This window comes from Xiphophorus couchianus, chromosome 11 (assembly GCF_001444195.1).
Source record: "Xiphophorus couchianus chromosome 11, X_couchianus-1.0, whole genome shotgun sequence".
In the NCBI taxonomy this organism is placed as follows: domain Eukaryota; kingdom Metazoa; phylum Chordata; class Actinopteri; order Cyprinodontiformes; family Poeciliidae; genus Xiphophorus; species Xiphophorus couchianus.
Window position 1 is genome coordinate 24,001,912 of NC_040238.1, and position 21,960 is coordinate 24,023,871.

At 38.5% G+C, this 21,960-nt stretch overlaps 2 protein-coding genes across 11 annotated transcripts in view; both read right to left on the bottom strand.

Annotated features, from left to right (window-relative positions):
- Positions 1 to 10,358, bottom strand: part of zswim7 (zinc finger, SWIM-type containing 7) — a 17,490-nt gene extending 7,132 nt beyond the window's left edge. The window contains exons 1-3 of one of the 2 annotated variants that reach the window (XM_028031713.1): positions 10,182 to 10,358; positions 8,765 to 8,786; positions 7,353 to 7,455 (exon numbers count right to left, since the gene is read on the bottom strand). In XM_028031713.1, coding sequence (XP_027887514.1) covers positions 7,353 to 7,455; positions 8,765 to 8,786; positions 10,182 to 10,257 — 201 coding nt within the window. In that variant the 5' untranslated portion in view covers positions 10,258 to 10,358. Of the gene's footprint in view, positions 1 to 7,352; positions 7,487 to 8,764; positions 8,787 to 10,181 lie in introns of both variants that reach the window. The other variant, XM_028031715.1, reaches the window with a different exon arrangement.
- An 892-nt stretch (positions 10,359 to 11,250) lies between these two features.
- The window catches only part of ncor1 (nuclear receptor corepressor 1), an 80,133-nt gene continuing 69,423 nt past the window's right edge, over positions 11,251 to 21,960 (bottom strand). For 5 of the 9 annotated variants that reach the window (XM_028030855.1, XM_028030860.1, XM_028030858.1 and 2 more), the window contains 11 exons: positions 21,751 to 21,886; positions 20,217 to 20,677; positions 18,982 to 19,098; positions 18,582 to 18,715; positions 18,060 to 18,268; positions 17,843 to 17,986; positions 16,229 to 16,419; positions 16,045 to 16,098; positions 15,751 to 15,951; positions 14,667 to 14,828; positions 11,253 to 13,648 (listed from right to left, as the gene is read on the bottom strand). In XM_028030855.1, the coding sequence (XP_027886656.1) occupies positions 13,437 to 13,648; positions 14,667 to 14,828; positions 15,751 to 15,951; positions 16,045 to 16,098; positions 16,229 to 16,419; positions 17,843 to 17,986; positions 18,060 to 18,268; positions 18,582 to 18,715; positions 18,982 to 19,098; positions 20,217 to 20,677; positions 21,751 to 21,886 (2,021 nt within the window). In that variant the 3' untranslated portion in view covers positions 11,253 to 13,436. Of the gene's footprint in view, positions 13,649 to 14,666; positions 14,829 to 15,750; positions 15,952 to 16,044; positions 16,099 to 16,228; positions 16,420 to 17,842; positions 17,987 to 18,059; positions 18,269 to 18,581; positions 18,716 to 18,981; positions 19,099 to 20,216; positions 20,678 to 21,750; positions 21,887 to 21,960 lie in introns of all 9 variants that reach the window. The other 4 variants (XR_003597228.1, XM_028030859.1, XM_028030857.1 and 1 more) reach the window with 4 other exon arrangements.

The window sequence follows — 21,960 nt, forward strand, 5'->3', positions numbered from 1 at the left end:
TTTGCAGGAAGGATCTCCTGTAGCAGTCTGTATCACAATGAATTTGAGGAAGCCTCTGAAGACATTTTCTATTTTTCTATGACTATGTCTCAAAGAAGTTCTGTTCCAATGTTGTCTTTGGTTGTGGATAACAGATGTTATTGGACTTAGAAGTGGCTTTTCAATTACTTTGTTTTCTACAAATTGTCTTTGGATCTATTCAAGTACTTGAGTGTTTATTGATTCTAACCTGGTGGCAGTAATAAAACCTTGGTGTGACTTGTTCTAGGAGACAGTAATTATATTTTTACGTAGTGAAGGGCTGATTTGGATAAATTTGCTTCCCTTTATAAACTAAATAACCATTTAAAAGCTGCATTTTGTATTTACTCTAATAATATTCGAGTACACGGCTATTTTAACTATTCTTTTCTCTCCCAGGAGCTCATTTTGAGTATTCCCCACTATGAAAAAGTTAGAATCTAAGGTAATCTTGCTACCATTTATTCAACCTCATCATTTCCTATGAGTTATTTAGAAGAGCAGGAGCAGAAATCATGTATTTTTAAACGAGCTGTGTGGGATGTCTAATGGCCCTGGGTGACGGAGCGTCGTGTCCACGGTGACGGCATCCCCTCCCAGCTTTGGACAGTGATTTAAGCGCCTCTCTCATGCTTGTGAGGGCGCGTGAGGACATCACATTGGCAAATTAGCATGACACAGCACAATAACTAATGCCTCTCAGACTTGGCACCATTATTCTTCTGAGATATAATTAATTACCTTCCCCTATGATCTACCAAAGTAAAAAAAAAAGCTCATTTGTTCAGTACGACGCTTCATTATAAATAAGGCACAAAAGAGAAAATTGCTTCGACTCAATGCAGCTTGAGGAAGATGAATAAAGCACCATGAATACTGGGATGAGGAAGGAACACTGTGGTAACTAAACCAAGGACTTTCTAAAGAGTTAGGCTGATTAAGAAGCAGCTCACACTTGGGTCCTTTTTGTTTCCTGTTGGCGTCAAAGAAATGTGGCTCTGCTGCAGCTCACATAGCAGCACTGGCAGCTAATATCATCAAAGGATACAGCAACATGCAGACATGGATATATGTTTGTTTGGTAAACACAATACATCAAAATCTGACATGTAGTGGCAGCACATGGAACAGGAAGAGCGAGAGAGAGAGTTAGCATAGTTTAGACTTCCTTGAAAGGAAGCCATCATGATTCAGAGAACCAGGAGCTGACAGAGCTAACTGCTTCTGGTGTAAAACCCTGGAATATCACAACTGTATGTGATCATTCTGCATATGTGCATCACCACTCATCTGATCAGGTGCATTTATGTTGACTTATAAAAGTGCTTTACGATTTAATGCAGGGTGTCCCCCAGTGTATTACAAACCTGGCGGGCCACCAGGTTTTACTTGTGCCCCCGCCAGGCTACGCATTGCTTATTTATTTAAGTCTTTTTAAAATGTTTGCATTTTTTAAGAGTTTATAGTTGGTGTTCCGGTGTTAATCTATCAATCTTTCAATAACACATGATTATCAATCAATATTTTCAGTTTCAAGTTTAAAGAAAGAACCTTAAAAAAAATGTCAATCATTTTGATAGATTTATTTGTATTTATTTTTTCAAATTAACACAAATTAGTAGTTTTAAAGATACATGTTTCTGACACATTGAGGGTCTTTGAGTCATGTCTCTAAAACAAAAAGGCGCTACGACTGAGTTGTTAAAATAAATGCTAAGAATAGTTGCAAAGGATGCTAACTGCACAGTAGAAAAACATCTTTGACCTTCACTCTGGTGTTTGAAAGGTTAAAAGATCAGTAAGGTTTCTGTATTTGTAGTCAAGGAGCAAACATTCATAGCCCAAATCTAAATATTTCTTGTTAAGTTTGAAGATTAGGCTAGTTTATGTCCTTTATAATCTTTCTAACAAGCTGTCATTCAGTGCTGTGGTTAATTACAGTCAGAGTTGGACTCTGCCAGCTAACGCAGATCTGTGTTAGTCAGAACCAAAGCAGAAAGTTTATATGAATGATGCAAGAACTTTACTTTTTTAATTTCATTTTTTAGATTAAATTAAAATCTAAAATTTTAGATTTTAGACTAGTGACAAATAATAACAAGTGATTATTTGTCACTAGTTATGTTTTCATTGATCATTAAATTTTGCAGCTGAGAATTAGGAAAATAAATTTGCTAAACGGAAACACAATTTTCGGCTGTACAGAAATTAGTGTATTTTGCAAAACTGCAACGGAAACACTTTTTTTTGCATCACACAAGTCATGTGATCAACAACAGGATGTTACTACTGATGGAAAAGACGAAGAAGACGACAGGAAGAGGTAGGAGGACGATGGCACAGCATGTTTTTAATGACTTATAGTGTAAACAAACTTATTCACATGTGATTTTTCTCATTTAATGGAAACACAGCAATTGCAATTTTTTTTTTGTTTTTTTTAATCCTAGTGCTGATCTGTTAAATCTTCAAGCAACTTCTTTTAGACAACTTTTCTCTTGACTTCTTCCTCCTCGCAGGATTGTTATGCATTAATCCCAGTTTAGTGTTTCACACGTATCTCCATCACCCTTTGACAACTTTCGCCTGAATTATTACCTTTTGTTGCTTATCTCTCCATTTCAAACATCTGAGACTAAGAGCCCTTCAAAATGATTGCAATTAACTTAATTTTTCTGATATCCAACAGCATAAATCATGTCATTTACCTCATTGAGCATCAATTAAATGCTAAAAGCATATATCAAATGAGGGATGCTGAAAATGCTACATGTTATAGTGATAGCTATTAATTGTTTTTTTCTTTCTGCATTTTTGAGCTGTCACATGTCTATAAAAGTAACAACAGGGTGAGAGTTCAGATCCTAGCGGCCTTCAGATTCTGAATGTTGCATAGTTAATTTTTTTTCACAAGATGAAACTTGGATTAATTAATGATTTGGTCATTTTGACAGACACACCAAAAATTAGTTTCATTAATAATCACCAGCTTAAATTAAGAACTGAAGAGTTTTCTTTCAACTTTTTGAATAGAAAGAAAATGATCAAAATATGCCTTCAAAGTTGACACCTTACTTTTACTTCCATTATTTAGCCAATGAAAAGTGTGCGGGTGGAAGTAGTGAACATCAAATAAAATTAAAATGGAAAACAGAAAAATGGTGAGGACAATGGAAACTGGGACCTGAATAATCAAGAAGTTTGATTACTCCAAAGCTAATTTGATTTAAACTAAAAAAAATAAATCATTTTGATGTATTCATTTGGGTTGAAAGTAATAAAAAAAAGGTGGCAAAATATAAAAAAGTAACTTGTTTTCATCTGCTTATATTTTTGTGTTTTGCTTCATTCAATACGTTTTAATAACACCACACAGTCGGTGTTTCTGTTCATACTTTTGTTTCCCTGCAGACATCAGTGCATCATCCCTTATGTAAAGGTCAGTGGATGTTAGGAATGAGATAAGGTGAAAATCCCAGTGGTGAAATGCCACGTTCTCATGAGTAATTCATCCCTTCAGCGGAAAGAGACTGAGAGAGAATAAATACAACATGAGAAATCCAGCAGAAAAGGGAAAAAAAACATTCACATATGTATGGGAAGCTACAAAACCCCCCGCTTCATTCGTTATCTCGATTCAGTAATGTACAAATACATATCATTCAACTCTCTCATCCTCTTTTAATCCAAGTGGAAATCTTCTGGATGACTAATTGTAGATGGCTTTTTTTTTTTTAAGAGTGAAGGGAAGTTCTTCAAAATGTCACAGTTAAGATTTATTTGCTAAAAGTTCAATACAGCTTCCTAAGTCAGAGCTCGGTGTGAAGATGATGTACCCTGAGCTGAAACACACATCCCAGAGTCCAGCTTAAAAGATCAGAGCTGTCAGAACAGAACCCCAGATCCACAAAGAGCCGTTTTCACCCACTCACTGAGGCGCTTCCAACGGCTCATTAAAACTCACCTTAGCACAGCTAGAGAGCAAGTTATGTTCAATAAACATGTTTTTTTGAATAGATGTTGCTCTTCTAATAAAGCTTCCGTAAATACCGAGGCATAAAAAGACTGGGTGTCACTTCAAATAGAAGAAAAAAAAAAATCAGTAAGTTAAAAAGAAACATTTTTTACAGATTTTTCTCAAACATTTGAGATCTTTCTTACTTGTACTAAACAGCTGCCTCAGCCTTAATTGACGCCTACAGTGAGTAATAAAAAGTCGCATTTATTGTCATAAATAGGCGCAAATATGTCCACATTAGTACCGCAAACACTTAGATTTTTATTACAAACAAAAATCACAAAAAGAACCACAAAGTCTTGGAGGGACTGGAAAGAAGTTAAATAATATTATTTAATTTTAAGAATTCAGTGATATTTTAACAGTTTGTGAATGGGTTTTATCAATAAATTCTGGCCCTTTAAGAGCATGCATGATCTTGATTTGGCCCAAAATGAGAATGAGTCTGACACCACTGATCTAAAAACAGCAGCCAGGAAGTTAAAGCTTGGGCAGAGATTGGTCTCCACATTGACAATGAGCCAATGTGGTTACAAAATGGCTTTAGCACAGGAACGGGGAAGTGTCAGTGTGACCATCACAAAGTCCTGATCTCAATCCTCTAGAGCAAGAGAGTCAAACTCATTTTCATTTCGGCCCGAATTGATATCACAAATGTCCTCAAAGGGCAGATTATGGCAGAATGCATTCATAAAATGGCCCATTAACAAACTGCTAGGAGAATAAATAGCTGCCTCAGTATCTGATGAGTGCTTTCTAAAACTAAATAATACTAAACATCTTTTCACATTGATGCAACTTGGCAGTATACAAGTAAAACCAGCTTATATATATATATATATATATATATATATATATATATATATATATATATATTTTATATATATATAGTTGTGTTGGGTCAGATTTGGCTCCCAAGCCTTGAATTTGACATCTTTAGAAATAATTTTGGAGATTCTAACTGACCTGAAAAAGACAAGTTTGGTCTGGTCTAACTTCACACAGTGAGAAGAGAGAGATGTATGAGTCTCTTATTTGGTGTATGTAAACTTCTGGTTTCAACTGTCCTCACATTCAGGAATGAAACAGAGCGCAATAAAAGTTTGGTTTCAGAAATACTATGGCATAATGTTGGTGAAAAAGCAAAAAGGAAAGTCATTTTCAGTGGTTTCTTTTATAAAGAAAAGGGATTTTTTGTGTGTGTCTGGCCTTACAGGTTGCCGGACAGCAAATATCAGCCGGCCTTGAGGGAAATCACACGAAACAATCACAATTCAAGAGCAGAGCTGAAACTATCCCATTAGGAACCACCTTCCTGTTCGGCTTCATTGTCATAAAACAGCTCTCTTTATAAAACTATTTTTATTTCAGCCTGAAGGAGTTTACCGGAAAAAGTGGGGCACAATGACCACAAACTGTGTGGAGAACATCGATTCTCCCACCACGAGTAACGCCACGCCCTTCTGACGCGCAAACGGCATGACTCAGTAAAGATGACGGGTTTGTTTGTCTGAGAAATTCTGTGAAAATCCTGGATTTAGAGAAATAGATAACATCCAGACTCCCACTTCTTGCTTTGAAGAGTAATAATAAATGTGTTCAGACCTTCTGTTGGATTTATTTTTAGTTATTTCCAGGATTTATCAAAAATCTTTGTTGCTCTTATATTCAACAGAACTAATTTACGTACTGAGACACACACACACGATCATTTTTATTTTTCTTCTTTAGTTTACATTTAAATTAGTCAGAATTGAAAACTGTTGTGGTCTTATCATGACTATTTTTACAATTTATTTGCAACTTTCTTAAAGATGAAAACCAGACCTCCTCTCTCTGGTTGAGAACCGTCTCCTCTGACTTGTGCTGACTCATCAGTTCCTGGGGTCAAAGTTCTCCAGGACGTCACAAAGGTCATGATTTGAAGATGGCAACACTTGGAGTTTGTTAAGATACTTAAGTTTTTAAAGCCCAGTCCTTTTCTTTATGTGCTTTAGCATTTCTGTGATACGCTACTGTAGGGCTGAAACGATTAATTGGATTAATTATTATTATTAATCAATTACTGAAATGCTTGTCAACTAATTTAGTAGTCGGTTGATCTTTAACTGGAGTATACAGACTCAAAAAAAGAAAAATTTCCTTAAAGAACAACAGGCTCATAGTAATTAGGCCAAAACTGTAGGAAAGTCTATGTATACGTTTTAGATTTAAGAAAAATCTTCTTTGTCTGTAAATGTGTTCTACCTAGAACTCCTCAAGTGGCAAAGTCTTAGCTTCATTGGTTCAAATCCTATAAAAATAAAAATCTCCTATTAAGCACCTTTTGCTATACAAAAACAGATCAGTCCTACAATGTATTGATGTAAAGTCAAGCAGAAAGGGCTGAACCTTTCAGGTGTTGATGTTACAAATATTTTTTTAGATACTGAAGATTCCTTCTGCTACAAACTATCAAGCTGTTATTGCATTTTAGGCATTCATTTCTTATTTTAAAAAGTAAGTGAGCAATTTGTTTATTAGCATCTATTAATGCATTTCTAAAACTGTATAAAAAGTCTTAGGTGGTTAAATGAAGCTGTTTTTATCTGATTGTCAGAATAATCAATAGATTAATTAGCTGCAGCCCTGCACCACTTAGCATAAATATCTTTGCAGTTAGATTGATACTGAGCAAAACGGGCTGACTAGCAAAAATGAAACTACTGTCTATTGTCATACGAGACAGGAAATTGTCTCCACGCTATGCTTAGCAGGCACCAAATACTGCACATCACCACAAACATATCCCCACTGTGAAACATGGCGGGTGCAGCGTCATGCTGTGGTGGTGCTTCTCAGGAGTAGGCCAAGGCAGAAGGTAAAAGGAATACAGCAAAATATAGAGAAATCCTGGAGAACAATTTGTTTTCATTTATAAGAGAGCTTTTCTAAATCCCCTAAGAAGTAATTGAATCTCAGTTATAAAATCCAGCTGTTCCAGAGGTCAGATAGAGGTCAGACAGAGGACGCAGTAAACAAAAGAGACATGTATGAGAAAACCCTACACCTCATCCTGAGCACATCACCCACTACTTGAAAAATAAACCATCTTTATTGTTTATAATAGTCTGACTGTTACTCAACCCGGAAAGTCTTGTAATACTGTTGACAGAAGAAAGAAATTCATAAACAGTAATTATGCGGCTCATATATGGAAGTTGTTCTGTTGTACTTCGCAGTTCAACACTGTTGTATTTTATAGAGATTGTCAGCTGTGCAAGCGGGGACTCCTGACTGCAAAGTGCGCAACGTTGACAGCTACTTAACAGACCTGGAAGGCTTTTCGACCGCTGGGAGAGGACAGACACGTGACGGAGCGCTGGTCAACCAGGTCCAACGCCTGCAGCGCACAAGTCCCGAAGACAAACTTCAGCCTGCCAAGACGAGAGGAAGGCGGCGTGAGGGTTGAGGAAAACCAATAGAGTCAGAGATCTCATGGCTTCAATCTTGGTGCATGATTCAAAGTTATAAGAAAATACAAGCTCTAAGGATTAGTCCATCAAGAATAAATTTCTATTTGTAAATTCATTGATAATTCAAGATCCTTCTTATTGAGACGTTCTTCTGATCCCAGAGCATGCACGGTGGCGAAACACAAAACTGCTGCTGTACAACTTACACAACAGGCTGTTGCTAGGTAACCAAAGGGTGAGTGAGTTAGTTGATGCCATCAACCTTTGTTAGCTCGCTTTGTGAGGTTGAGTGGCTAAAGCCTTTCTTCTGCCTACATCCCCCAGAATGCTGTGTGGTTCTGGACCGAAGTTCAACGAAACTATTTAAAATTCAATCAGATGTATGATCTATTGATATTTTTCACTTTGACATTTCAAAGGCTCAAACGGATACAACCCGAGTAGCTTTGTTGTAAACTTGGTTGTTCTGCTTTCCGCTATTTGCTTTTTGAAAGTCTTGCTCTCTCTCGCTCTCTTGCAGCTTGAATGAACCAATGAATCAGATCGAGTTTAGTACCAAGTGGTCAACAATCAGGGCCCGTCAGGCAGAAAAGATTTTAGTCAACGGAGGATTTCTGGTGCCGTTTTTTGGGGGGGAGGGGAGAGCGTGAAAGTGAAACCATATTTTGTTTTGTTTGTATGTTTTTAAGTCTGCAAACCACAAAAAATATATAATTTATAGAAATGAAGAAAGAAATAATGTAACCACATTACATTTGTCTTGTGATAATTCCAATCATATTTTGAAAATAGTCGCTAATTCGTGAAAAGATAAACATGGAGCGAAACCTCAACTTTCTGACAAATTTCACAAAACCAAGATTTTCCACAGCGTGTACCCCTACACTTTAAACTTCCTGATGAACAAACAGGATGTGAAAGTGTTACGCAGGCAGGGAGCGGCCCTCACTGACAGCAGCTCAGACCACCAGGGCAGGAAATGTCTCCGTCAACACACAGCTGGGCATCAAGTCTCTGTCTCTACATCACGCGGGGCAAATCCAAGCCATAAAAATGCCCCATTCATTCTCCTTAGTGTGGTTTAGCAGTTCAGCATGACTCAACCTGAGCACCCTTTCCATCACCGCTCGGATCACACTGGATGATTGATGTTAATGCTATTCTCACACAGATATTTTAAATAGAAAACAGAAGAAAAATGGCTGTCAAGCTCAAAATACTACCTTTGACAGAAGCAAATGTGTTATGTATTAGGAAAATGGATACTTACGCAATAAGTAGGTCATCAGGTACTGCAAAAAGAAAAAAATAAGATCTCAATTTCAAAATGCAACAAATAATTCGAGTTTATTGAGGAACTGTGTAAAGGGGACTAAAATCTAACTCCAGGTTATTGCTTCTGGCCGTCACACTGGAACTGGAACACTGCAATCAAGTGCAACTACTCTTGGTATGATGATGTGTTATTCTGTGGCAAAGAAAAGGCATGCTGCCAAACGTTTTTTTTAATTCAGCAGCTCCACATTCTGCCTGTGCAAAACTTACCTGAAATATGTAATTATACTGTTGCAAATAATAAGACTTATTTCTTATTTTACGGATTACCTTTGAGGATAAATACAGATAAAGGATATATGTGTAAAACAAACACCAGTCACAAGTCTAATTTTGCAAATGAGTCTGCAGTAAGAGAGAGCACTTGCAGACATTAATGAGTGGTTGCAGCTTGTTGACTGAAAGGAAACATAACTACAAGAGAAACGTCAGTTGAAACAAAATGCATTAAAAAAACGTCTTCAAGCAAGAAAATTAACTCAGAATGGGGCAAAAAAACCCGGGTTGTTTCCTCTGTTTAAAATAAGTGGGGCTAAAAGGAAAAATATCCCTTTTTTGTGGACCAGGGTCCACATTCTTTGGACCAGGGTGAGTAACCTTTACAATTCTGAAAGCCAATTGTTCCACTATTCCTTCAAATTCCACTTTTTGCAAAGACATGATGCCAGCTGTTACTGCTAAGGATTACAGTTACAATGCAAAGTTTGAAAATAGCCATCTAAAACAACCTGGCCCTGTGAAAAAGTCATTGCATCTAAACAGCTGTTTATATCTACTCAGGTTATCTTTGTCTAATATAAAATTTCTCTGATGATCTGAAACATTTACATTTGGCAAAAAGAAATAACAGAAGAACTGTATTAAGAAGGGAAATATTTTTTTCCAAGAACTACTACAGTGAATTAAGAAATCACACATTAAGTCTCGTCAGAAAAAAACAAATTAAGTCAACATTGTTATGTGGATATATGATACGGTATCTGATTTGTATTAAGGATAGGTGGTTCTGGCCTATTAGCAATGTCAAAATTCTGTTCACAGCTCATAAAATCCAGTTCAAATTCTAAGGCAGCAGTGCCCCCTACAGCTCAAATAGTTAACTACATTACCCTGCTGCATTACCAAAAGCTACATTTCTTTCACTGTACAAGCAAAGTGAAATAGTTTCATTTTATTTGAAGCAAATAGCAAGTCGCTATAGATATCCGATAATTCAAATCTGCCAACACAGTGAGAGAACTAGGAAGTTAGTAATTCTCGCTGTTAGTTCGTAGAGTTCAAGACACTTTTCCGTTAAAACCAACCAAGCTAGCGCTCGTCTGGCCCAATATCACCACTCGCTCTTTGCTTACTTTGAGTCGTCTCTTCGTAGTTTTTCTGGATGTCTCGAAAAAGCTGTTCTGCTACTGCAGGTAAAAACGTCCGCATTTTTTACCACATAGTTTTTTTTGTTTCTGGCACTACCGCTCTTCATCAACCAGTAAGGCGCGACCAAAACATTACGACTTCCGGTGTCAGAGTGCTGTCGTCCTTTCAAAGTAAACGTTATTTTTCACCTTTGCAAATAAGCATGGTAATTAATTCATTTATTTTTCAAATTTGACTTAACTTTCAAAATTCAATAGCAACTCTTATTTAAGCGAAAAACCAGGAGCAAGAAAAAATGTAACTAAGTACATACAGTACAGACCAAAAGTTTGGACACACCTTTTAATTCAGTGAGTTTCCTTTATTTTCATGACTATTGACATTGTAGATTCACACTGAAGGCATCATAACTATGAATAACACATGTGGAAATATGCACTAAACAAAAAAGTGTAAAACAACTGAAAATACCCCTTATATTCTAGTTTCTTCAAAGTAGCAACCTTTTGCTGTGATTACTGCTTTGCACACACTTGATGAGCTTCAAGAGGTAGTCACCTGAAATGGTTTTCACTTCATAGGTGTGCCCTGTCAGGTTAATAAGTGGGATTTCTTGCCTTATTGTCATGAAAATAAAGAAAACCCATTGAATTAGAAAGGTGTGTCCAAACTTTTGGTCTGTACTGTATATGAAAATAAAATATGGAAATCTGAATTTTTAAGAGGTTGGAATACAAGTAAATATTTTTTTGTAGCTTTTCTTGAGGCGGAAGAAAATACTCACCTTATCATACATGAACGGTGATGTGACGGGGCGACATGTATATTTTATGAAGGTGCGATTTCTATTTATAAGAGGTATTTGTCTGTCTGTTTATCCTACTCTAACAGACTGTCAGACTTTTATTACATACTTTTCATTATATTGCAATTCATGACACTTTATTTAATATTGCAATAACTTGCCAGTAAAGAGCCAAGTGACAGTTGCAAGTACACCTCAGCAACCAAGCATGACAGTCAAAAAAAAAGAAAAAGAAAAGATGGCACATCTGTAAACCTACAAATGTCAGTGGTGGAGGACTGATCCACTTTATTCGATTGGTCTGAACTCTTGTAATAGCCTACTAAGAGACATTGTGCGATACAAATATTGCATTTTAACATCATAGGATACATGGGGTTTCAAGTCTCAATTTCCAATAGACAAAAAGAGTCACCACTGTGTATTTGAAAGAGAGCTGGAAAAAAGAAACCAACCAAAAAAACAAAACAAAAAACTGAGACGCACTAATTTATTTTCTTTTTACGGCTTCATGTCGGATTTAAGATTCAAGTTTGTAAACTTTTTTGTCATTGCGTCCGTAAACACACAACATCCCTAAAAAGCAGGATGGAAAACAAAAGTGAAACGAAAAACGGTGAGAAATATCAAGTTTCAAGCAAAATGGGTTTCCCAACTTGAGCAGAGAGACAGCTAGAATATGGCATTGTTACATAAAGAAAATGTGAACAGAGTTACTGCCGTTTATGACGTCGATGTAATAGGAGTCGTCTCCAGAGCCATCTGTTGACGGACACAATGAAAGCAGATATTAAGTTATCAAGATTCTGAATCACTTTGACAGCAAACTCCTAGACATTTAACTGTACCATGCACTTAAAAACAGCAACTGATGCAGGTGTTAACACCAAAATATATTATGTACCAGCAGTGAGGAAAGAAAGGAAGTTCAAACATCCAGATTTTAATTGAGTGGCGGGGAAAAAGTTAAAGCACATCTTAGTATAGTCCTAGGCTGGAGGTTGATTAAGTTACACAGCAGGTAGTATGCTTTCTGTTGTCTGAAGCCACAAAGCAAACAAAAAGTGCAACAATGGTGCAGAGCATTCTTTACGTTTGGTTAGTTTCTGCGTTTCGTGTAATGAGAAGACAGTTTTACAGAGCTCAGATTGTTGTCAGGACAGGAAATAAAGAAGAAGAAAAAAAAGAGGGACTGCAGAAACAAATACAAATGACACCAACATATATCTCTGAGAAAATCGTTTTAAAAGCTGCCTTCTCTCTTAACTCACAAGGCGTGGCAAAATTATCCCTCAGAAAAGAAAGCTGAAACGAAATCACATGTCCTGACACTGAAATTTTTTTTTTGTCAGTTTTTTCCTTTTTGACAAGACGTTATTCTGGACAGCTTGGAAAGAGAAACTGCAGGGATGCAACACACTGAGTTGTCAGCTCTATTGAAAGAAAAAGAAAAAATAAACTCATTGGCTCACTTTCATCATTCAGACAGGGTCCAGGAGTAGTCATAACGATTATCATTTCCAGCAAGCTTATTTCCGACTTTTCACCTTTCGGCTCTGATGCCAGTGATCTCAACTTGTTGTGATGTTTCTCTGTTCCAACTGGGTGAGAAGTTGTCTCTACTGTCTATTTACGATCCACGCATCAGCTCCACTGTGTGACGAAGACTGACTTCAGATTTCGACGCTTCATTTTTTGTTTTTGTTTTTGTCCACACCGGTTCAGGCTCTGGTGGTGCTTGGTTGACGGCGGCACAATCTGTGATCCGCAGAGGGGTCAAGTTTTAACAACAGGTCCGGTCTCTCTTAGCAAAGCCATGGTAAAAAAAAAAAATAATAATAATAATAAAGTTTCAGGTTGGTGGTGTGGAGTCTGGGAGAACAAGTGCGTCATTAAAGATTACACCACACCTCTTCTCAATTAAAGTGGATCAAGTTAAAAGCGACGTTAAAATAAGAAACAAGTTAAGAAAACACTGCAAAAAGGTTACTCTATGTACATACAAATTTTCTTAAAGACAGGGTGTATCTTTACAGAATCAGACAAAAAATTCAGAAATAGCTTCTTATGTTTCTTTTTTTACACATGAAGGAACTTCTTCAGCTCGACTGGTGCCGTTTGTCGTCCTCCATGTTGATGTGTACGTCTCCCAACAGGCTCGGTGAGCGCTCCTGGAGCAAATACTGAGTCTTCTTTTGGAGAACCCTGCCTGTTGCTTGCTGCTCCAAGCTGACCGCCAGGGGGCGCCATAGCACCAAAAACAACAAAGAAAAAAAAAAGTAGAAGAAAAAAACAAACAAAAAAAACATGACACCACCTCATCCGCTCCTCACTCGCAAAAAGAGTGAGGTTAGTTCCGGGAGACGGGTGTGGACAGATCCGCCTGAAGCATAGGCCGTTTCCCTGGTAACCGGGACGTCGGCGGGTTTCGGGTTCAGTCGTCGCTGTCAGACAGGGTCTCGTACTGCTCTGACAGCAGAGACTGCCACACTCGCTGCTGCCCTCTGGCTGGGGGCGGCTGCTGCTGCTGCTGCTGCTGCTGCTGCTGCTGCTGCTGCTGCTGCTGGCTCTGTATCGAGGCTGAGGCCATGGACGTGGGGGGTGTGCTCATCAGGGTCAGTGGGTTGTAAGGAAACGGCATCGGACCTTAAATAAGGGAGAAGAAGAATGACACAAACTGGTCTAAACGCCCCCTATGCACTTCATCCGAAGCACCGAAATCGGCGCTTATTTAGGGAATCTGCAGGTCTTAGTGAGTCAAATTTAAGAAATTTTTATTTACCTTTTCAATGCAACAACTATAAATATATTGGATTGCCATCTACAGCCTTTGTACCAAGCTTATTTGTGTTTTTGCACAGACTGCACCTAGCTTTGTATGTGTAGGCAACAGCCCTGACCCAGTGACAAACAAATTTACACTTAAAGGGGTTGGCACACATGAGGTGACGTTGCTCCCTCTCCATTCATTTCCTATGGAAATGCATAATGAGGCAACAATCACATTTATATATGAAAATAAGAGATTAGTCTTGTCACAGCAAAATTTAAGACCTTTGATTAATGTGTTGAAGGCCAACTTACATTATTTTATTGAATCCAAAAAAATGAAGGCCTTAATTTTATATTCACAAAATTAAAGCTTTTTTTTAATAAGCCTTAAGCTTCATTTGACCAGAAATCATGTAAATGCACGACAGAAATCGAGTGCATCTGTGGCTAACACCAGGCTCGTGTTGAACTGTTTTGACGAGGCTCTTGTGCAAAATGTTGTGTGATTGGTCAGAAGTTTGTTGCAATGTTTGTTGCAGAGATCAACTGGTTTTTATATCCGCATTGAGCAATAAACCTATTGAGCAAGGTTCATTTGAAGCGATGAGGAATTACGTACATTTGCACGGTTCTTCCCTAAATGAGTAACTCTATTAGTAAGACTAAAAACTCCTGGATGAAAATTGCAACGTCGTCGTCCACGGAGTGTGGCTTTAGCGCCATGGCCACTTCGTAAAAGCAAAACAGATGCAGGGAGGGAGGAGGGATGGTTGTATTAGGAGGTGAGTGCGAATACGAACGGTCCAGAGCCACATGACTTCAGATGAAGTATGTGGGAGCCTCAAGTTTCATTTTACCAGTAATCATGTTCTCAGACAAATGAGCAGCTCACCTGTGGACGGGGGTCGCTCCTCCCAGGTCCACTGTGCTTGGGTTTGTCTGTGGTATTCCCCGTCAGAGTGGACTGACGACGGACGCTCCCCTCCTGGGTAGGCCTGACCCAGGTTAGGTGACTTGGACTTCCGGCTGTTTGCTTTGCCCTGCTTCTGTTTCCCTGCGGATTCAAACAGGCGGCTATTTATAAATCAGCAGCATGTTTGTAGTATAGATAGAGACGCAGAAATCCTTAAATCAAATTCTTCTTTTATAGCAGGAGTATATCAAATTGCAAACTTTAGAAAGATCCAACCCAGAACTTTATTGAATTATCAAATTTGCTTTTCAAATGTGTTGATTATCACACAGAAAGTCAAGTTTGTATACAAATCTGTCACGATAAGCAATTAATTAATTAAAATGAGCTTGATAATTTTCATTCTGAGGATTAATATTTTTAAAGGAAATTGTGTTTACAGAGACTTCATAATCATAATTCATAATTTTATTTATGGTTTTGGTTGTGTGTGGTTTTTATGTATTGTTTTCGTTTTGTTTTGGATATTTAAAACATCTTGCAGTGTTAAATGTTCTTTACTACATTAAAATTTTGTGGCAAACTTACATTATTATGCTATTGTCAACATAGTACTGGTCTACTGGCCTGTTTGTTTAGCACATTTCAGCAATAAGACAGTTCAAAGTGCTTTACATCAGAAAAACACACAGGCACCAATTATGAAACAAGCCAGAGACTTTGGATTTTCTAAAATCAAAATCACCAGGTAAATATACATCAAATATATTGATCAATATTTCAATTATTGTGAGTCAAAGGCAACTCTAATTAGGTGAGTTTTTAGCCTTTATTTAAAGGAAGTCAATGTTTCAGCAGGTTTGCAGTTTTCTTGTAGTTTATTCCAGATTAGTGGAACATAAAACTGAATGCTGTTTCTCCAAAAAGCAACAAATCACAAATCTGGAGCCTACAGACAGAGGAATGGTTTCATTTTAAGAGTTTTCACACACCTTTACCTGGGTTACTAATAAATATCACTGTGTCTCAGATGGTGGAGTTAATTTTCCTGCTTTTGACCTACCCATACTGGGAGACAGGTTGGCCTCCTGTCGGGTATCGCCGCCCGTGCCGGATGCGTTGTTCATGACAACAGCTCCTCCTCCTCCCTGGTGCTCCTCCTGCCTCTCTTCCAAGTTGCCCATTAAAGCCTTGCGGATGATGTCCTCCAGGCCCAAGTTACTGGCCGGGTCGTTGAATGACTGATTCCTTAGGTTGATGCTGCCTGCAGTTTACAACACAACAAATCTGCAGTGAGAAAGGAAATGAAAACTAGAATGAAGGTATCTGATCTTCTGGAAATTTTGTTTTGGCTTACTGGAGCTGGTAACAGCAGGCAGGTTGAAAATCTCTGTCCCAGGCTGAGCATTTCCTACAATATGATAGAAAAATTATGAAAACAAACGCAAGTAGGAAATAAGACTATGACATGAACAATGAGAGAGAAGAACTAGAGAGAATTATTTAGTTTAAACACAAAAGATAAGAGAAGACCCACTTACCAACGTCAGAATCCCCAACACCAGAGGTGGAGTTCAACTTACGAAAGATTTCCTGCTTCTTGGATTTAACCATGGGCGAAGTGCTCTCCAGTTTGGTGAAGAAAGCAGGCAGGTAGCTGACACTCCCTGGGGACCGTGAGTCGCTCCTAGAACAGCATGGAGGCAGGAAGAGTTCAGCTGAGGCAACGACACTGCAAAAATACAAAATCTTACCAAGTATTTTTGTCTAGTTTCTAGTGCGAATATCTTAGTACACATCAAAAGTCTAAAATCATTTAAATGTATATTTTCAGCAAGTCAATAATTCCTTAAACGTGATGAAAAAGTACTTGTTTTACTAGCAGAGTATTTTACATGTAACATGGGAAAAATGTCTTGTTATGTTATGTTAAACGAGCTCCTACATCATGCTGAAAAATTACTGTTAAGCTAGTTTTTCTTATTTCAAGGGTACTAACATATTTGGAAAACAAACTAGACCAAAAATACATGGCAAGATGTTGTGTTTTTGTAGTGGAGTCTACAAAGTTTCAGCTCCATAGAGAAAACAACTACAGATACAGGAAACAGTTCATCTGTGAGAATTTAAAAAAGAAACTAGAAATAACTTCAAGCTACCGTATTTCCCGCACTATAAGGCGCACCTAAAAAGCTTCAATTTTCTCAAAAGCCAAGAGTGCGCTTTATAATCCGGTGTGCCTTATATACGGACCAATATTGAGCCACAACAGGTCTCGCGACTACGGTAAGCAGCCGCCGACTTCATTTTCCCCCGTAGAAGAAGAAGCGCGCGGTGCACGCTGGGTTTTGTGTAAAGACCCCAAAATGACTCCTATTATGAGACACGCTTACGACACAATTTAAGCTCAAGGAGATCAGTCACGCAGTTGAACACGGCAATAGAGCAGCAGCGAGAGAATTTAACATGAACGAATCAATGGTGCGGAAGTGGATATATATTGTGATTGCACTAACGTCTGATTTATCGCAACAGTATCAGACTGCTTTTTACGTGTTTATTGAATCGAGGAAAAGTTCCCCTCCACTACATGTTATACCTTGCTGTTGTTAAAAGATAAACTGTGTCACAAAAATACCACGTCACTTACTTTACCTCGGGGAAAATAATAAAACAGCTGTTTATTCATTTTGGGAATGAACAGAGTTTTCAGAACGCTGGTTTGTAATCTATTAATAAAGTTTGACTGACCTATCTGACTATTTTGTTGACATTCCCTTTAGCGCAGTTCCATCTAATGGATGCATAACGTAACCCCAGCCTCTACTGTAGTGTCTACTCTATGCGCCTTATAATGCGGTGCGCCTTATATATGAAAAAAGTTTTAAAATAGGCCATTCATTGAAGGTGCGCCTTATAATGTGGTGCGCCTTATAGTGCGGAAAATACGGTACGTGTCAAGCCAGTACCATCAAATGTTCCTTCTAAAGCAAAACAAAAGGATATTTTCAGAAATTTGTCTATGCGTTTTTTCCCCCCACTTGTTTCTCTAGAAGAAGTCGTGATCTGTTCCGACAATTTTACTCTTTGTATGAAGCCTGTAATTGTTAAGAGTGAGTTAAAAATATCTCACATAAAAGGTGCTAATTGCATACCTGATCTCAGAGTTGTCAGTGTCCCGCCTTTGGGGCGGAGGCCCACCCGCCTCCTGCTTGTCCATACCTTGGTACCCCTGTGGGGGAGAGATGGGTTCATAGTTCTCCATCTGCCTGCCTCCTCGGTCCGGAGACTTGCCGGGTCTGAATGCAGAAAAAACATATCTTAGACATTCTGTAGGAGTAGAAATCCGTCCTGCGTATTCACTCTGCATACCTGGCCCTGGATTTGTCAGGGGCGTTCTCTGGAGAAACCCGACTGGAGGGTCTCTGGTGGTGTGGAGGCTGGTTCTCAGGACTGTAGCGGCTCGGGGCTTTGACCCGACCCGAAGAGGACACCGGTGGGATGGAGGTCTGGAATGTGGTGGGTGCTGACGAAGAGACCGGGGGGTCTTGATTCCTGGCGAAGTCTTGGGTAATTATATGCTGGGTTTCCGGGAAAGACACACAAACAAAACAGGTTGACATTATGAAACAATATCCAGTTAATCAAAGACTTAATCTGGTAAACTAAGTGCGAGCTAGGAATATCAGAGCAGGATATAAATGTGCGTGCTTTAAATTGTCACAATAATAAATTGTGACAATAAATCATAAATAGTACACCAAATGCCCAAAAATACAACTAAAATCTTGTCCACTAGATGGCACACATTTTCATTTTTGTGGTTTTGAATTGAATACCTGGATTATATTTTTGTTTGCAAAACAACCAACAAAATTGTACCAGATCCCTTACCGAAATATGGTCTGCCAAGGTCATGACTCTGTGGGTTTTGGGGACCTGTGAGTAGCTGTCTGCCTGGGAGGAGGGGGGCTGCGGCGGCTCTGCAGACGATCGGTACCGGCCCATGTCGTAGGTCCGCATGGCAACTGCAAGAGTGACCAGAAACAGGAACGTCTAATTAAAATAGTGATGATGAAATGATGAAGCAGAAAAGAGTTAGCAAGATCCAGGAAATGAGTTTCTGCTTCACGTCTGCAGGGAGGCGACTAAAATAACTTGGTTTGGAATAACAGGACGCTAAGTCTTCCACATAAAGGTTTGCTCCACAAAGCCCTCACTACTGAATCTCCCATAAAATATTTATATTATCTTTACAAAAGGTGAGACATTCTCAGACTTATCGCCTTCACACCTGCTGCTTGTTGTTGTCCTTCTTCTGCTTTGTCCTGCTGGGGCTGGACTGGGGAACTAGCAGGACTTATAACCTCAATGGCTCCTCCTGCAGTGTTATCATACCGACTAGATGACACTGCAATGTAAACATGGATAAACAAAAAAAGAAATTACGTTTCATACAAGTACATAAAAGGGAGGGGAAGATTGGATTCTAAAGGAGATATGTTTGTGGACTTAATGTTTGAATTGAAAGTTATCTCAATTAACAGTTTATTCAGGTATCATTCACTCAAGACCTTTTTAAGACCATCATGAGTGGAATATAAGAAATGTATCTCCACAGAAATGTACAAACTTCGTCCATTTAACTGCTGATAAATTTGAATTAACCCTCGATAGAACCAAAAAAGTCAGCTAGATGTCCTAATGTGACTCAAACCTTTGCTTAACAGAAAGGTCCAGAGAGAGAAAAAATATATATATACTGTATATATATAAGATTTAATAGTTCTGTCAAGACACAATTTGAAACCTGTAATTAATGTATTTAAAGCCAACCTATTTTTAAATGAATTTAAGACATTTCAAAAGGTGCAGAATGTAACTTTTATGAAAATATATTTTATTACATATTTGTTGAAACTGTCTCTCAGGTGTCACAGTTTGGTATGAGACAGAATCTGTGGGGAAAAAAACTCCTCTGCCTTCTCCCAGTGCTATCTAGAAAGAACCAATCAGAGTTAGAGGAGGAGGGTCTTGGCGCTGTTGATCACCATCCATGTGGCGCTGCTTATCACTTTCCTCCGCCCTCCTTTCTCTCTACTACGCCGCTGCTGCTTGCATAGCCTGTTGTGAATGCTCAGGCTAGTTAGCATGACCACCGATGACAGAGAATAAATGGTTTTCCTTTAATGGTAAGTTGTTTTTCTGTCATTAGGACATACACTGAGGTGCCAGTACATTAGTTTGAGTGACAGCGCTAAGACCTTCCTCCTGGCTCTGATTGGTTGTTTCTGGTCAGGTGCATTTCTTCAGATGGCAATGATATCTCAAAGTGGAGGTGGACGATATCAATCTTTTCACAGATTATCTGTCTCATAACAAACTGTCATGACATGGAGACAGTTTTAACAATTTTTTAAAAACATTTTTTAAAGAAATTTATATACTGCAGCTATAAAGCTTTAATGTTGGATACATGATTTTAAAAATTCTTAAGGGTGTGTGACCGTCCTCATTAAAGGCACTCACAGCTGCTTGAAGAGTCGGAGCTCTGAGAGCCTCGCTCCCGCGACTCTTTGTCTGAAGCTATCTGCCGTGTTATGATGACGTCGATAAAGTTGGCGGCGGTGATAGTCGTCTTTCCGTGAGTCCGAAGCTCCTCTTCGATGCGGGACTTTGTCTGAGGACCCTTCTCCTTCCCCCCGACGCCCTCAGCGTAAGCCGGATGCGGCTTTCCGCCCGGCAGAGACATGGCGTTATACGGAGAGTGCAAGGACCGCCTGTCTGCTTCCTGCTGCTGCTCCGAGAGGATCGGCCCGCGCCGCGACGTGGCCGATGAAGACATTTCATCGTCCCGCTCGTGTTTGCTCTCCTTGACCTTGGTGACGTCCACTAAGGCCGCGGCGTCCACCAGCGCAGCCAGAGCGTCGGCCGCTGTGCTGTAGCGTGAGCTGCTCTGGGACGCTGATGTAACCACAGGCGGGTGGGGTCTAAGAGGAAATAACATAACATAAAAGGTTGGTTTTTTTCTAAATAATTTGCAAAGCATGTTGGGGGTACAGCTTGACTGGCATAGTGGAAACTTGACGACTTCTCACGGTATTTTACATCGTTGCAGATAAAAAAAGAAAAAAGAAAATATGAAACTTTAAATTAATGGTATGTTTGAGGCTTTATTTTTACAATATTACAACAAAACTATTGATGATTTAACGTGTGTTAATGTTTGGAGTTGGTAAGTTCTTTCAGAAGGGTTCATACTAAAATAAAATTCAAGTATTTTAGGTATATTTAATGTAAATTTATGGTAAAACTTTCAAACCTTTCCAGCACAGCACTTTGGAGACATCTTCACTTAATTATTATCATGTTATTAATTTTATTAATTTCATTTATTACTGTTAACAATAATGTCTTGTGATAATTTTCTACATTCTAGGTAAACTAAACTAAAATTAAACTTGATGTTTTGAAAAGTCTCTCTCATAGACCGAATTCCCCTGTCTGGTTTGAGAACTAATTTAACTAATTTTTTAAAAATCCCCCAATTTCAGTAAAATTGCTTTACATATAAAAAAATAAGTCAACCTTTATTTTAATTACACAGATCAATAAATCATTGAGCCATTAGGGAGTAATAAATATTCATTACACTGAAACAATCCAAACAAATCTTAAGATAAATAATATCCCTTCTCAAATTAAATGCTTAAAAATATTATACAATGAAAATCTAAAAAAAAAAAAAAAAAAGCTCTTGATAAGTTTTCTGGCATTTAAAAAATAGAAATAATTTTGGAATATCTAACTGACCTAAAACAAGAGAAGTTTAGTCTGATTTTACGTCAGACAGTGAATGAAAAAAATACCTGGTTTTAGCTGTAAATAAGATTTTCCAAATTTAGGCTTTTAATGAAACGTTGGACTTTCAAGGTCTTCATACAGAAACTAAGCACTTTCCAAAACCTTTCAAAAACACCTAACTGCAATTCAAGCATTTCTTAAGGATTTCAAGCACCCATACAAACCCTGTCTTAAGAATTTACAAATTTTATGAGCTTACATTAGTGAAGTGATGACACTTTTTCCCTGGAAGATGCTCGGCCGCTGCTGAACGACCACATCCTGGGTCCGGAGCGACGGAGAAGGGGAATGCAGATAACCTCGGCTCCCTGGCCGGCCCGGCTGCTCCAGGGCGCCTGAATGATGCAGAAAGGGCAAACGTTGCAGCTTTGCTTCAGAAACTACTCACTGAGCCGTGACTTGCTAAGCA